Source organism: Musa acuminata, chromosome BXJ1-4, assembly GCF_036884655.1.
Source record: "Musa acuminata AAA Group cultivar baxijiao chromosome BXJ1-4, Cavendish_Baxijiao_AAA, whole genome shotgun sequence".
NCBI lineage: Eukaryota > Viridiplantae > Streptophyta > Magnoliopsida > Zingiberales > Musaceae > Musa > Musa acuminata.
Window position 1 is genome coordinate 36,780,039 of NC_088330.1, and position 17,270 is coordinate 36,797,308.

General features: G+C 36.5%; 2 protein-coding genes across 4 annotated transcripts in view; one reads left to right on the top strand and one right to left on the bottom strand.

Moving 5' to 3' along the window:
• Positions 1-12,211, top strand: part of LOC103983099 (CHD3-type chromatin-remodeling factor PICKLE) — a 30,053-nt gene extending 17,842 nt beyond the window's left edge. The window contains exons 22-31 of the mRNA XM_009400266.3: positions 63-165; positions 581-655; positions 2,009-2,070; positions 2,156-2,232; positions 4,284-4,411; positions 6,384-6,549; positions 6,631-6,759; positions 8,001-8,127; positions 11,421-11,485; positions 11,566-12,211. Coding sequence (XP_009398541.2) covers positions 63-165; positions 581-655; positions 2,009-2,070; positions 2,156-2,232; positions 4,284-4,411; positions 6,384-6,549; positions 6,631-6,759; positions 8,001-8,127; positions 11,421-11,485; positions 11,566-11,892 — 1,259 coding nt within the window. The 3' untranslated portion in view covers positions 11,893-12,211. The remainder of the gene's footprint in view (positions 1-62; positions 166-580; positions 656-2,008; positions 2,071-2,155; positions 2,233-4,283; positions 4,412-6,383; positions 6,550-6,630; positions 6,760-8,000; positions 8,128-11,420; positions 11,486-11,565) is intronic.
• Positions 12,212-13,207: 996 nt separating this feature from the next.
• Positions 13,208-16,874, bottom strand: LOC135661974 (autophagy-related protein 8C-like). Of its 3 annotated transcripts, none has more exons than XM_065176588.1 (6): positions 16,768-16,874; positions 16,526-16,577; positions 15,027-15,082; positions 14,901-14,953; positions 13,579-13,697; positions 13,208-13,513 (listed from the first exon to the last, which is right to left on the bottom strand). In XM_065176588.1, exons 2-6 carry the CDS (start codon positions 16,560-16,562, stop codon positions 13,419-13,421), a joined length of 360 nt encoding a protein of 119 aa, XP_065032660.1. In that variant the 5' UTR covers positions 16,563-16,577; positions 16,768-16,874; the 3' UTR covers positions 13,208-13,418. The 3 variants fall into 3 exon arrangements, with proteins under 3 accessions (XP_065032660.1, XP_065032658.1, XP_065032666.1); XM_065176586.1 differs by having other exon boundaries at positions 16,697-16,853; XM_065176594.1 differs by having other exon boundaries at positions 16,693-16,840.
• Between the last annotated feature and the right edge of the window lie 396 nt (positions 16,875-17,270).

Consider the following 17,270-nt stretch of genomic DNA (forward strand, 5'->3'; position numbering starts at 1 on the left):
ATGGGGACCACTAGGTTCTTATAGTGGAACCCAGTCTAATTTCTGTAACAAAATTGCTGCAGGTTATTTAGAGCCAATTCCTCTAATGGAGGGGGAGGGGAAGTCTTTTAGGGTTCTTGGATTCAATCAAAACCAGAGGTCTTTATTCCAGCAATTAGTCATGAGGTAATGATGTCTTTAATAGTTTTAATACTCTATCATGAAATTTATTAATTGCATTTTGTGCACTATCATCTTTCTGCGTCTCTTTGCTTCTGGTCAGTTGTAAGCAATTCCACCATGAAACTTAGCTATGGTTCAACTTTATGTCCTGGTTTTGTTTATCGTGGTTATAACTAAGCCAAGTTATGCAATTTCTTGGGCATATATACAGTATCTTTGGTGATCAATGAGTCATTATTTTCTTGACTTTCTTCACTATTTTACATTTGATACTATGAGTCATTGACTTCTTCTATAGCTCGCTAAATAGTTAGTTCTTCTTTATCAACTTTAGTGTTCCTAAATCCAGGACTTGTTATTCCTTTGAAAACTAACCTTCTTTCATATTTAAATATTTTTCTCTTCTGCAACTTCACAGGTTTGGCTTTCATGATTATTCATGGAAGGAATATCTTCCTCGACTAAAAGGGAAAAGTTGGCAGGAAGTTCAAGAGTATGCTACATATCTTTGGCTTGCTATCTTAACTTGAAATTACGTTTCATGATAGTGTCAATTTATGTAGTTACTTCAAAACGATATGCAGCTTTTGTGAAGCTTTTTTTTTTGTTGGATTTAAAATTACTTATCATTTTGCACATACCATAAGCCAGGTTCCAGAAATTAGCTCCAATTAATGATGAAAATCCATTTGCACATGTTTTGGTTGAAGTTAAACCAGTCTTTGTTCCTTTATGTGTGAAGTGGTTTACATAGGATTTTAAAGTCAATAATCATTTCTTGAGAATTCAATAAGCAATTTAGATCAGCATCCCTGGGTCCGTAGTCAGTGCTTGGCCTTTTTGCTTAATAATTACCCTACTGCAGAGTGCAGACTCTGGCAGTACGAGCTTTGTGGTCTTTTTTTTTATGTGTAACACTATTCATATATGATTGGTGTAATTTTAGAACTTTTCTACATCAATTTGGTTTTGATCATTACAAGTATAGCAAATATTCTTATATATACATGACAAATAGGTACCAAGATATATATATATATATAATGTTTTCTTTTTTGCCGAGGTATAGTTCTTCTCTTTTGTGGAAATGAAAATCTCATGTATAGAGCCTACCAGGTGTTGAGCATGCCTCTTATCAATGCCAATTTCCAATTTATTTTTTTTGGAGAAAGAATATGCATATACAAGCAACAAATTTTACATATTTAGGGGCAAAGATGTCAATAAGAGTAATCTTTTTCAATAAGTATATCTTTTTGTTAAATGAAATCGAAGGTATTTACCCTCTTGGTGGAATTGCCAGTGTTTACTTGGGAAAGTCTAGTGACTTTAAAATCTTTTTTGTCCATGAAGCTCTGTTGACTCACTGGAAGTGCCACTGCATGGATCTCTAGTTTGAAGCAAGATGCTAAAGTTCTTATCTGATATAGTAACTTTAAGAGAGAGATTAATCCTAGGTGAAAGGATCAACAAAATGCATTTCTAGGTGCCAGGCAGCCATTGTAGGTCAAGGTAGCTAAAAAAAAGTTAAAAAAAACATAAGTTAGCGGAATGAGTAGGAACATAGATGTGATGAAAACAATAAGCTGATTGGATATCAGCTAAGAGTTGTTTAGAAGTCGAGGAAAACTAAGTATATCTCTTACCTATCACATTAAATGGTGATTTTTTAGATCATCTCATGTCCTGCATCAATGAATTCTGTTAGGAAGATACTAGTTTTTCTTCATTACCTATTGTTGATCTTTAGTCCTGATGCATGGACTTTCTGAATTTTAATTGTATGTATCTGCTTTTAAAAGTTTCTATATTCATGATGTTACTGGTTCATCTGTACTTCTAATAGCTACGCTGAACTCTTCATGAGACATCTTCAAGAGGATATAACAGACTTGCCGAACTTTTCAGGTGCATATTGTTTAAACATCATCTATTGGTTCTCCTAGATATGTTTCATCATGATAATTTCACTTTTTTCTCTTTTTTATGACAGATGGTGTGCCAAAAGAAGGAGCACGTGTTGATGATATACTGGTTAGAATTGCACATATTCAGTTGATAGAGGAGAAGGTATGTATTGTTCTCTTATGAGGCCACCTACTAAGAATTTCCTTCTTTAGTGTTCATGCTATAATGTTGATTTTGAAGTTTGAACTAATTACAAGACTATCTATTACTGTCTTATTTGGTAAATCTACTTGATTCTGTTAATCTGCCATTTAAACATCATGTTTTGTCATCTTAAAGAACCCATTTCATTCATAACAAGATTTTGCTTTAGATAAATGCTCTTATTTTTCTTGAGTATCTTGGGGTAGTAGAAATACATTTTTAAGTGGTATAGAAGGGATTGATTGGAAGGTGAAACTTTTGTCAAGTATCTTGTGAAAAATATGTAGATATCAATTTACGCTAATTCCTTGAACCTAATTGGTGTTGTAAATATCCTTTGTATTAGTATCACAATGAAGAATATTTAACGTAAGACTTAAAATACTGCCTGTAACGACTGTTGTCTCAGTGTACTTCAGCCCAGCAGCCAATCAGGACACAGACCAAATTATTTCAGCTGGTCAATCCATTATAGGCTATGCTACCTGGTAAGTTCATTGTACCAAGCTTACTTGGTGGTAAGCAGATCAGTACTATATGACACCGAATGGTATAGTCTACCATCCAGTATTATTGTTTAGGATGGCCATCACACACTTATTTTTCCTTTTTTTTGGTTCTTCTCTTTCTACTTCTCTCTCTCTCTGCCTTTTCCTTGCCGTTGCCAACGTCCATAAAGTTAAAGGCACATTTGAATGCTAATTTTAGAAAGTAGTAGGAAACTGACAGTTCTGACATGCTAGTTTAATGTCTTTTGCAAATTTCATAAGTTATGACATGACTACATTAGCCACAATCCTATTTTAGTTTATAATATTGTACAAGAAGAAAGAAAAGGAAGTCAAATAAAAGGAAGGAGACTATTATATGTTTGATTGAATATTTTAAAGGAAATAGATTGAAGATTTCACCCTACAAGAAAACTTCTTCTTGATTGAAGATTATATTAAAGATGGAAGGCTTATCAATCATGTCTTAAAAAACGAAGACTTTTTCCAAATCATATTTGAAATGTTATATTTTTCATAGAAAAAACAAGTGATTGATCTGACTACATATAAATGTATTATCCTTTTTTCTTGTACTTTGGGGGTCTACAAAAGGGAAAATTGGATTGTAATTGAGATAAATAAAAACAATGAAAGAATGAAAATATGTTTTTCTGTATTATGTGTGAGTGGTGTGAATTCATATATATATTTATATTTTTTTCAATAGTATCAATCCATCGTTCATGTGTGCAGAGGTGCGAAGTGTTCATCTCTAGGAATTTTCCTTGAGCTAGAGCAAGTGTGGTGGTATCATCTTTTTCCTATTATCTTTCTATTATTAGCTTCTCTCTTTCTTGTTGTGTATTCACCAAAAAAACTTCCTCTCATTGTGAGATCATCCTACATCAATGTCTCATGACATATATGCATCAGCTAAGTAGATGATAATGTAAAAAGTTTTCTCAAGTAACCTGTGCTACTGGCTAGATGCATGGACTATTCCTGGGTTATATTAACTTATAAAGTGATAATGTAACTTCTCCCTTGAGTTTAATCAGGGCTACTAGCATGATGCCTAGACTATGCATGGGTTTATCAGCAATGTATGTTGTTTTGCTCGGGTATTTACCTGTCCGAGCCTGAACCGAGATGCAGACCATCCCCATTTTGGGTGGTCTAATTCAACCTATTAAGAAAAGAATATATATATATATATATATATATATATTCATCTTTGTATGTATTTTGTCTGGTTGTTTTGAATACAAGTGCCAATGAGTCTGCCAAGTGGTGCCATTTATATTTTTCCTCTGACATTCTTATTGAATATCTAATGCATTCTTATGGTTTACAAACGTTTACATCAATACTGTCACTTTTCACTTTAATATGGTGAATTAGTGTTTGTATTTGACACTTCTGTTATGAGGTCATTAATTTCATTTATAGTAAATCTAGTAGTATATAGTCATTTAGTAATGATGTGGAATTGTACGATTTTTGTTTTGATTTCCACAGATGAAATTTATGCGGGAGAATCCTGGAGCTAACCTTTTTCCAGAAGATGTATTGCTACATTTTCCTGGCCTGGCTGGGAGATTCTGGAAGGAAGAACATGATTTGTTATTGCTAAAAGCTAAGTTGAAGTATGGAACAACCATTGAACTTTGATCTACTTGTGTTTATATATCTAGTAATCCTTTTTGCTGTATTTTAATTGTTTCTGGAGACTTTGATTAATAAATAAAGATCTTTGTTTCCATTACACAGAGTATGATGCTTCAAAATCAAGATTTTTAGTGTTAAATTAGTCTTCTTTATTTGTAGGTAATACTAACTTTAGAAAATGTGGCATGTGTGGTGAAAAAGGGTTAGCGAAAGCAAAAGTTGAAAATGTGTGTATAATTTGGGTACCTAAAGAGTGAAACTGCAAATGCTTGTGTATGTTACATAATACAGCTAAGTAACTTGTTGAAGTATTCTAAAATGTTTTCTCACAACTTATAGGGAAAACAATTGAAAACACGGATTAAAGCAACTGAATTGGAAATAAACATTTGTGGCATCTGTGTAGCCAAAACCACGATTACGTAATCGGCAGTTTCGGTTCCAGAATTGATGGTTCTGAACCTTCCTGTTTTCCAAAACCAGGAACTGGAACCAAACCAGCAGGTTGGTTCTAGAACCGGGTTCAAACCGTCATTTTTTATTATTTTTAATTAGAAATAATTTAAAATATGAAAAAAAAATCATAAATTTATTTCTGAATAATTAAAAATAATTTGAAATCATAGAACCGATGGTTTGAACCAATCGGAGCTCACGGTTCTGGTTTCCCAAATCTAGGAACCGGAATCGAATTACCCAGGGCCAGTTTCAGTTTGGTTTGGAACCAGCAAACCGTCGGGTTGGTTCGGTTTTGGTTTTGTTTGAATGTTTTTAATATCCTTTTAAATATTTTTCTCTTGCTATATTAAATAAATATAATTTATCCTTGTAATTGATTGTTCTCCGTGTTCTCTTTTCTTTGGTGTGGTAACCTGTCCAGTTCTCCTAATCTAGATACGTTAACCAACATTATCCAGTGAAACAAGCAGCAAGCATCGTGGAAGCTTTCATTTGTTCAGATAATTGATTACTGCTATGAATATTTGTGACTTTATACCTATCACCTTTATTAGCCATTATCTTTTTAGACTAATCCACCTGGTTATTCTTCATATTGCCCTAGTTTTTGTATTTCAGCCGAGCTTTACACTTGTTGGGTTTAACTTTATATTGCATGTCACCATTGTGGTTCACGTGTCACTAGTCATAATATAAACGGTAGAAATCCATGTTCATATAAGACCTAACAATTTTACTCTGGCCATCAGCTATGTAGCACAGGCCTTCTTTTGTACCATGCATGGGAACACATATGAAAAACATTAAAAATATGGTAACTTGACTGATGGTGTTTATTGTTCCTTTATTTCTTTATACATCCCTCATAATATGTCCAGTGTCGAATATTTTGTTGACTATGTTTTTGTTTTCTCAAGCCAATATATTTGTGCATAGACATGTACTTGGAACTTCCAGATACAACCACAATCGGCTTCTCTAAGCAAATTACTTCGACTCAGCTATGGCATGTATTTTGTTTATCTACCTGTTGTTTTCACCTAACTTGCATTTTTGTATAACTCAAAACTTTGGCCATAGACATTACTGAAACTAATTAAAGTATGCTCACGGCCTCGCCATGGCCTGACACGAGCATATTTGGCTCAATCCTAGATGCCAAAAATATAAGGATACCATGATTAGTTTATCGATCTTGGTTTTTTGTGTCTCTAGGCTACCTGTATTTACATTGATAGCTTCAACCTGGTACCTTTTTATCCTTTGAAAATGTTTTTTGGTGTTCATTCATGTACAACCAATTTCACTAATCCAATACCTAAAATTAGCTGGTTTCAATTGATTTCATTGATCTTCATGGTTTATGCCTGCCTGATTGCACTAATAGGCTGTCTGCCCCTGTTTAGACCATCTCTTCTGTAAATCAGGTAAATTGTGCTTCTCTTATACTATTCTATATCTTATGACATAGAACTACATTCTGTGTGCTAGGCATGGGTATGCAAGATGGCAGTATATTATAGAAGATGAAGAAGCAGGGATTATTGATATTGTTCGTAGGGAGTTAAACCTTCCTACCAGATCATTTTCAGGAAGTGTGCAAACAAATGAGAGTGCCAATTCAGCACAACCTGCAAATACTGCTCACAATGCCAATGTTCGTAAATTTATACATTTAAAAGTTGAAGAAAAAAGTTGTACTGGAAATTTTTATATTTTGTTCACTACTCTTCTATAGGGAAGCACAGAAGCTGCAAAAGCAGGATACAACTCATATCAGTCAAGAGAATTACAGAGAAGGCTGGTTGAGTCTATAAGGAAAAGATATTTTCTTTTGGAGAAAGCCCTGGAATTGGAATGCTATAAGGTATCATTTCAATTTATTCAACTATGAGATTAAGCTAATTTGTGTTTGCTTTAACATATTAATTTGCAATGTTCTTGTTCCTGTGGATATACTTTTGTAGTTTGCTGATGCTCCACTTTTTTCTGCCAGATTGTTTTCCTTTCTTTCTCAATTTATTGAAAATTTTGTTTGTGATTTCTTAGTGTATGATGAAGTTAATGCCACCTTACTTGTACTTAGATATTGGTGCATCAGATTGAAAAGTGCACAAACCTATAGTCATTCTACTCCCTAAGACCCTCCCCCCTAATTCATGTCTCCTCTCTGATTATTCTGTGTATGCCATGGATGTATATTCTTGCAAATTCTATCACTTGTAGAATCACAGATGTCCCTCTCTATTCTATTTGCCGCTTGTTAAATTTCATTTTTCGGCTAGACTTCTTTAATAGACTGTAAATCAAACCTTTTACTAGTAACAGTTACACGATATCAATGCTTTAATGGTTCAAAATAGAATTTTGCATTCCACAAGAATGTGCAGATGACCAATTAGATCAATGTTTTGAGCAAGGATTTGCAAATCTGCAGTCAGATTCATGTAGCTTTGATGGTAATGGCTGACATAAGATACTGCTAGAATGTCCAAATGAATTGGAGAAGACTTCAATTTTTGGAAATGGTTACATAGTGCATCCTATAGAAGTTTATTGGGCATCCAAGCAGTTATTGTACTGTATTAGTTTCTTGACCGCATTATGCAACTTAAATCTTAAGCTAATATGTTTTATTTGATATCATATATGCTTGGCTGGTTCTCAAGTAAGTTACTATCTTTGGTTTGGATCTCGAGTTCATTTGCAAATGATCTGGACCAGAACTGTGTAATTTATGCCTTTCTGAGTTCATACAAGTCTGGCTTACTCAATGTTAGTTGTTTAGTTTGAGTTCTTTCTGTAGTTCTTTACTTGGATGTTACACCAATTTCTCTATATTACAGTTGGAGATTGTACCATCACATCATTAATCTCTAGAAAAATGGAAAAAGTTCAATTGCACCTTTTTTCTCCTTGACATCTTACTCTAGCAGTTGACTAATATGCACAACCAGGACAAACTCTTCTGAGTTATAATCCTAAAGGAGCATATGCATACATCATGTATAATTTTTTTTTGCTTGATGCTGAGTAAGTCTGCATAGTTTCTAGGTGCTACTATATTTACTTCTGATAGTCATTTGTGTTGTATCCTTTTGCAATTAGAAAAAATATGCAAGTGAGCAGGCAACTCAAGATCCACAAGTTGATCCAAAGGTTTCAGAAGTGAATAATTCAGAGCTATTGGATGTTGATGAATTGTTGCGACAAATGCCTCAGTTGGAGCATATATGTAAGTATATTATTGATTTTCTCTGTTTTCTGAAACTGCTTTTACTTAGCTTTCCTCATATAGTTGGGAGTTTTGTTGCTTGTATTGTTGTTCTTTTTTTTGTTTTATTTAATTAATTAATTGTTTGTTTTCATTTGCTTGTTTACATCTAAACAAAAAAATACTTAGAGGAGAGTAGACCTGCAAGCAAGATCTCATGGCCGATCATTTGTGATTTGGAACATAAAAATCAATGTTCTAAGAGACCTAACATGTTATAGGAAAAAGAATGTGAAAACAAGATGTACACAGTCACTACCTTTTCTAATAAAGTTACTTAGGCCCACTAACACTACTACATATTCATCACAATATGGTATTTTATAAAAACAAATTAGTCCCTAAATATACATGTACGTTAATATGTGTGATTCATATTTCATAAGATGCAATTTTGTGTCCGGGATGTATTTTCCTTCAACTAAGTGATTTGAAGAAGTCATTACATCTTTACATAGTTGTATATTGTCACATCCTTAGCTAGGATTTGCCTAAGGCATGCGACACCCAAACGATACTCATCCACAAAGGATGACCCTAATCTCGTGTAGTCCACAAAGGACCTACACAACAAAGAAAAGGTCAGAAAGATGAATGTGTGGGTAATTTGACTTTGTCGCACACGAAAAGGGTCTAGAAAATGCGTTGAACAAGCGAACAACCAAAGCCCTTTCTATGAGGATGCAAGGTGGTATGACTATTCGAACTCAGTGAAGAAGTTGAAGTTCCAATCGACCATCCACATTAGGCATCATTTCTTGAGTTGTAGAATCTTCGGGGCCTCTCAAACAAGCTTTTGGACAATGGAATGCTCCAGTGCATTCGAGGGGTGACATCGAGCGAGCGATTGTCAATGCCAAGCAAATAGCTAAAGAATCAGCTTTGGTAGGGACCCTACAACAAGTGGCTGGTGGTGACCACACTGAAAAGTTGCAGTTTGATTAGTCAAAGATCAGAAGGGGCTTCTTAAGTCACAAGATGTACGGAACCAATTGATCAATAGAGGCAAGGTATTAGGATGTCCTCGAGTCTAGGAGTGACTTAATTACCAAGAAGAACTTGGTCGAGAAAGCGTCAGACTAAAGGCCATGAATATCAGAGGATGGGGTATGGTACCATAATGGTGTGTCTTCTGAGCCAAACTTGTTCTCTAGAGGTGAGTCACAATTCCAATCGTAAATGGGGCATGAATGATCCGAAAGGCGTAGCCAAAGCTATTAGATAAGTGCTCTACAAGGACGAAACACAGCTCAGGTTCGAGCAACACTTCCGGTACTCTAGAAGTGCTATGACAAAGAGTGGGCAAAATCAAGTTACCAACTCGGAGCAAGGAGTACAACTCAAGTTTGATTAGTCAAAGATCAGAAGGGGCTTCTTAAGTCACAAGATGTGTGGAACCAATTGATCAATAGAGGCAAGGTATTAGGATGTCCTCGAGTCTAGGAGCGACTTAGTTACCAAGAAGAACTTGGTCGAGAAAGCGTCAGACTAAAGGCCATGAATATCAAAGGATGGGGCATGGTACCATAGTGGTGTGTCTTCTTAGCCAAACTTGTTCTCTAGAGGGGAGGCACAATTCCAATCGTAAATGAGGCATGGATGATCCGAAAGGCATAGCCAAAGCTATTAGATAAGCTCTCTACAAGGACGAAACACAGCTCAGGTTCGAGCAACACTTTTAGTACTCTAGAAGTGCTATGACAAAGAGTGGGCAAAATCAAGTTACCAACTCGGAGCAAGGAGTACAACTCAGGAATTTGGGTGAATCCAATCAGAGTGACCCAATTTTCACCTATGCAGTGGGGCTCTGCATCAATTGGAAGTTCCTTTAAAGTGCTCATAACTTAGCAACCATGGACTCCCCACCTTTAGGTGATCGGCTATGTCGAAGGTAGTATGTCTGCATACTATCCCCTCATCGAGTTGCCTTAAAAATGGCAGATATCACGGACCTACTCGGAGGAGACGGTGAAGGATCTGGTAATGCGAGTAAACTTCTCCGGAGAAGGCCATAGACTTCAAGATTTGTGATATGGCATTGGTGAAGTTCCAACCAGCAACAATCAAGCTCTTGCAGGGTGACACCTCAAAGGGGCTTGAACCCAAGTATGACAGTTCCTCTTACCAGCTAACATATCTGAAGGATTCAGCGAGAAGTCTTCCAACTCAGCCAACTTCCCCGACTGAACTAGCTTAGTAGCGAGTTGCAGCAAAGTGGGCAGATTGAAGTTGATGACTCAACTATAGAAGCTAAGAAGCACATTGCAGATAAGGATGATCAAATTTGCAGCGTACAATAAGGCTTCAACGAGGGCGTCGAAGAAATAAGTGGGGGAGAATGGAACAATGCAGTCAAGGTGTTCAACGCATGTTCATAACGTTTTTCAGTTCTTGTTTCCTATTGTTTTTCGAGTGTTTTTTTGTAGGCAGATTGTATGGGGCAGAAATTACTTTTGTCAATCCTATTTTGCTTTGTCAGAAGTTTTTTTTTTCTTCTATTTTTGTCTTGTAAAACTCGGAAATGTTTTTGGTTGTGTGGCATCATGCGGAAGGGAAAATAGCTAAAACAGCCCCATTCTCATGTGCCATGGACTGATTTCTGGCTGACGGCCTTGCGGTGTGAAATGTAAGGTGTCTCAACACCCTGGAACCCTGGGTGGCACTGAGTTGGATGAGGCCTTGGCTATATGTCCGAGGTGTGGTGCAACGCCTTTAGTGTGTCTGCTTTTCGTTCGACGTAAGTGCTAGATGAACATTGGTCCACCTGCCTTCGAAATTCCCTTTGTTTATGGCTGTTCAGCTCATTTTCAAGAGCCTTTTGTGCCTAATAAAAGTTGTGATTGTGGTTATCTTGCCCTTTTCGTGCAATGGCGCCATATTACCCACACATTCGTTCTTTTAACCTTTTCTTCTCTGTGCAGGTCCCTTGTGGACCGCACGAGGTTAAGGTATAGGCTGACCCTTGTGGAGGCTTGGGTGTCGCAAGCCTTAGCAATCCCAGCTAAGTACATGACAACATGTTACTTGTGCTTTCTCACAATGAAATGGTTAGCAGCATGAGGGCATGCCGCCATGATTTTAAGGTGCATTCAACCTTGCTTTTTACCTGGTTACCTGTCACGAGTCTTGACAAAAGATCAAATGGATATTTGGAAGTCTCGAGGGGCCTTTTCTCACAACTTAGCTACTCTATATGTTTACTTGTTGTTTTTGCTTTGCAATACATGAATGATGGACTATATTGTGTATTGCAGGTCCAGAAGAACTTGCCTGTGACAACAAAGATGGGCGTACCGAATTGGGGCGCCTCTATAATGAAGTAAAATAATGTGAAATTATTAAGATTTTGCCAATGTATATTTCTTCTTCCAACTTATATTGTTCCTTTTTTTCTGACAGATGTGCTTGGTAGTAGAAGAAAATGCTGTTGACACAATGCAGGCGCATTTGGATGATGCATCAGCTATCTCTAGGTTAAAGAAGAGACTCCATCAGCTAGAAATCATCCACGAGGATGTACATCAAATTCTTGCAGAGCGAGGTCAACCTTCAGCTACTGAAGGATCAAATGTAAATGCAGCGGATACCAAATGTTACATAAATAGGGAGTCGTCAGAAGCGGTTCTCACATCACAACAGGAGCCAGAGTGCAAGATTGCTTCATCAAACGAGAAAACGGCATTGGAACGTCCGGAACAAGCAAAGATAAATCACCTGAAAGGGTGATTGTCGTCGATGATTAACAGAACTTAGTTCAATTAATTGCACAGCCGAAGCTTAATTAAAAGCTTCATGGTGATACGTCCTTTTGATCGTTATTGTTCCTAGTGCCTGGATAGGCTTTCCTGCCTTGGGAGTATTTTTAAGACGGCAACTTTGTTCACTTGGTAATGGTAGACATGGATGGCGAGGAGATATTTGGTATCGTCCAAATATACCATGAACTTTGTGAGGTGTCTTGTGCGATGCAGTCAGTTGTAACATCCCTTTATAGGCCAAGAATCCCATTTTTCAATCCCATGCTATGGTAATCGACTTTTAGTTCCCCGCTCTTTGATGCTGTCATGTATTCCAAGTATGTGCAATTTCCCCTTTACCATGATCTCCGATGCATGAAACCTACCTACCTAATGAGGTTGGTCTGACCTTTTATTGCAAGGATCAATGCTTTTCAGCAATGCACTGCTGCTTTTTTGTGCATATTAATCTTGTAACTCTTTTGATTGTTGTTTTTAACAGAAATCCATGTAGTTCTCTCTGGCTGTGCATTGTCTTTTTTATTTTTCTATAATAAATATTTTCGGTGGAACCCGTTAGCATATGACACTAAACTATTTACCCTTTAAGGTTCAAGAAAAATCAGCATACAAGGAATTGGTAGGGATAGTCAACACGTCTGAAACGCTTAAAATATTGCTACGGGATACGATAGCTTTGCATTTTGTCAGAGTAACGTAAAACTCTGCTAAAAGTCGAAATGTCTTATCACATGTTGTGATCAATTACGTAAAGCTATCACCGAAACGAAAACAATTCCGATCTAGCAAATGTGACTTGGCGGGGATTAAAATACAGAAAAGTGTTAAGAGTCAGGTATCATAGTTTAAAAAAAAAAATAAAGCTAGATTGTTGTGTTCCATCCTAATTTTTGTAAAATCAAAATGTGCACACGCATATCTTATTGGTAATTATGACAGATTAATGACAATAATAATAATAATAATAATAATATACAATCTACGTGCAAAGCAATGTTGTCTTCAAGAAAAATTTTAATCCTAAGGTCTGTTGCCGTCTATGCAGTTTGGCCCAATAATCATACATTCCCATCTAAATGAGTCAGCAACCAAGAAAAAAAGTTTCATACTCGATCTGAAGAACAAAGGCAACATCTGCTCTCCTTGCTAAAACTAACCAGCCATCTGCGTGCGTATCTCGCAGGAGCTATTTAAGGAGGCCCTAAGGTTCAAAAAATAGAAGCTGCTCAATCCATGTGAATATATATATATACCCAAAGCACAGGTGGGAAACATGCAAAACATATAATTAATATATAGGACTTCTAAGATTTATTATTTCCAATGTTTAGGGGCATTAGACAGTGCTGTAAGCGTCACAAGTTCGAACACACTGGACCAGACTCATGATGATGGAAATGGTGCATGAACAGTACCGTGAAGCTTCATGAGAGAGCGAGGAGAATGTGCAGGTTATCAGGTCTTATTTACAGAATTATGGTTCGGATGTTTTGCTTAAACAGATCCAAATGTGTTCTCCCCGCTGTAAGTCATGTAGAGAAAACCATCCTCATCCTTGTTCTCCTCGTAGATTGCAGACATCATAGCAGCTGCAAGACAAATATCGTCAGACTACATATAATGGAACAGCAACTAATTCAACAATGTAGCTGACCTGTGGGTGGCAGAGAATTCTTCACAAAGATGAAGATGGCCTTCTCAGCGCTGAGCTTAATCCTCTTGCGGACCACATAAACAAATTGTCCTACTGTCAGATCAGCAGGAACCAGGTACCTGCATCCAGTTTTTTGTTTTTTTTTACCAGAGTTGAAATGACAATATCATAGCACAACCTGAACAGCATCATACCACTAGGTGGACAAGGCACTTCAATGTATGCTATTGTTTGATGGTGATAGACCAAATATGACCAAGATTCAAGCATTATTACGTTATTATTTAAAGCTACCAAGCAAGCAGTGCACATGGTCTTTGTCCATAATTGTTGTCGAGAAACACATCCACTTGGAACAAGAGGTACACCTACGAAGACCTCTAAAACTACTGGAGTGATCATCAAGCAAAACCCCAACTGAAATTTTCTGCTTTAAAATATATGATGAAAGAATTACTCCATTTTATAGATGTAAAGCTAAATCCTAGTTTCTGTCACTATCACTATATCCTACTTTATCTATGAATTACTTCTAGACTTCACAAGTATAGACTAAATAATTGAGGAAAATTTATTAAAAACTCGTAAACATAATTATTTAAGAAGGTAAAATACATTTTTGTCAATGAAAAGTGACCAGAGAAATTTAACCATTCAACCACTGTTTTATGTTTAAGAAAATATTATAAAAAGATGACAAGCCAGCGGACAAGGGCTTTGGATTTAATCCCTCAACAATGAATGAACTGATGAGAGGTTTCAGACCTTTAATAGCCTAAATCATATTTGAAGACAGCTGAATAAAAGACCCACCTGTGGTTTAGTCTCTTCACTTTCTAATGGTGGTGCTAATCATAACAATTAGTCCACCTTAAGCTCATGTCATCATGTTAAATATAGGTGCATTATCCATGTAATACTAAAAAATAAATTCATAATGAAATACACTTGACACAGATTTCAAACCACATGGAGAGGACAACAAGATAAAAAGTAAAGAGATAATTCTGAACAACTAAAAGAAACAAATTAGATGTAGGCTCCTACAACGCACTAATGCAATGTCTATATGTTGCAGATGTGGCAAAAGAAATTAAATGAATAGGAAATAATAGAAAGACCTGCTCGTGTTCCACAAGCACAATGCAAGGGGAAGATAATAATCCACGTGTTAATGATTAATGAAAAATAATAAAAGTATAGTCCAAATAACAATCATTTAATGCAACATTATGCATTATTCATATTGATAAAACATATCTTAGTCATAGATAACACATGGCTCAACAAATAAAAATAACATTTTAAGAAAAAAAACTAACTTCTTCTTGTCAATATCTGGAATGTCACTTCTTTCAGCCTTCTCCACAATTACCTACATCATATGAAAAATTAGACAAAATATAACAGAGACCTACTACTTCATGTATAATCAACCAGTTACTTACAGGAATCCTATCAGGATACTTCTCCCTGATACGAGCAGCCTCTGCTTGCCTCCTTTCTGTAGTGCAGAACAAATGCTTCAGCGGATAATGAATTGAAGAAAAATTGAAAGCTATCACAATCAAATTTAAAGCATTACACCAAAAGCATATTTTCTGTTAAAAAATACGTGTGGTTTAATAGAAAGAAATAGTTAGTTAAACTCATATCAAAATGCATTTCCTCAACTCTTTTAAATGCAAATGCATGCCACACCATTTTAAAATTATGCTTGTACAACAGTTACGACATCAAACAAGCCTAATCATGTGAAGCATGTAACGTTAATGTCTTCTCATGCCTTCCAAGTTACCAAAAGTAAGAATCTAAATAATATTTGCCATTGAAAAAATTGAATCAAAGAGTCAGAAGATCATCATGAGAAACTAACTAGTACATTCCAACAAAAAAAGGAAAATACAGAGGTCAATATTATAGGTGGGGTACTGACTGAAACCACTAAAACTCTGTAGAAGCCAAAAAAAAAGCAGACTCAATAATATTCAAACATTTTTCCAAAATCAGAAGCTTGTTAAAATATTCAATGAATAAACTAAACATTACATTCAAGAGGTCAATTTTCTCTCAGACAAGATCACGAGTTTCCATTTCAAACAATATCACAATCGAACAAGTATCCCTATAAATGATTATATCTTGCACAATAAATGTTAACACATTAACCAATCAACATGATTGATGAACAATGTTATTTGTGATCATGAATGGCAACACTAAATTGGAAGCTTCTGAAAGAAAAAGAATGCTGGACTAATTGAATAAAAGGCAATAATTCTTATATCATTAACATAAGAAAGCATAGCAACAAATTCATTGCTCAATAACCTCAACCTCAAAAGAGAGAAAATATATGTCACTATGGGTTACCTACGAGTGGAATTTAATTAGGCTGTTAAGTATTAATATTAAAACACAAATCAACTACATTTCCCCTACATCCTAAAGCAGGCAGCCAGTAACACGATGAAACCCACATAATAAACTTGTGCAATTCATTTCTCGTAATACATTTGTTTTATAATGAATATTTGTATAAAACATATAAGAAAAAGGACAAACTTAATTTGTGACAGCAAATTTCAAAGTCATATAGTAACTAAGATGATTAGCTACATGGAAACAAAAATAAACAGATCAGGATCCTCTAAGTATCTCCGATATTATCATCTAGCATTGCAATTCATTCTCCACAAAAGTAAACACCAATCTCTGTTCACCATGGACTACCGCAGCCTAGAATATGTCAAGAACAGGATCAAAGGACAACGAAAGAAAAGAACAACCACCCAGAAATCCCAAACCCTTTCTTATGAAACAAGAAAGGGTGGAAGAAACGCTACAACAACAACGAGTCCAACTCGGCCGCACGAACCCTAATCTAAACACCAAATTTACTTCTATTGTAGCAGGAAAGGAAGAGGAAGGAAGGGGGTACACGAACCGAGGGGATGCTCCAACTTGAAGGAACTCTTCGCCATGGATCCCTCTTGGTCCTGCGATTCAAGACACAAACCGGCATTGCCGTGTCACAGATCATAAACAATGAAGAGGAAGACGAAAAAGGAAACGATCGAAAGCTCATCGATCAAGATCAAGAACAAGAATCACACACGATCGCTCAAAGAACAAGAGGAGGATCTATCGGATCAATCGATCGGTCGATCGGTGGATGGAAGGAGGTACCGCGCGGGAGATCCGGGGGAAAGGGAGACAAGACGATCGGGCCGGGCGGTGGGTAGACGATCGCAAGCAGTCGCAAGAAACGGCAGGGGGGTATCATCTTATCGTGCTGGGAAACCCATCCAAACGACAATTCGTACCCGCCTAGCGACAGCCCTGTATTATACCCGCATTAATTGATTTCCCTTTGTCCCACTCGTGGTGGGTCCCACAGAAAATGGAAAGAAGGTGCGTTTGGGGTAAGAGATTGTAGAAGACGGCATTTGCACGGAAAGCCGTTTCGTCCTCCTATGGAAGTCGTTCCCTCGAAGGATCCAAATACCTCTTCCCAAAAAATTAAAGACGAGGAAAGCTCGTGCTTCCTCCACCCACAAACGTATACCCACAGCGGGGTCCACAGAAACCTCTGGGAGCTCCAGTGGAGAACTAGGTAACACCATAGGCAGGTAAATGATAAGGTTTTTCTTTTATTTTCCTATACAAAGCGCTAAATGATAGGACGTGGC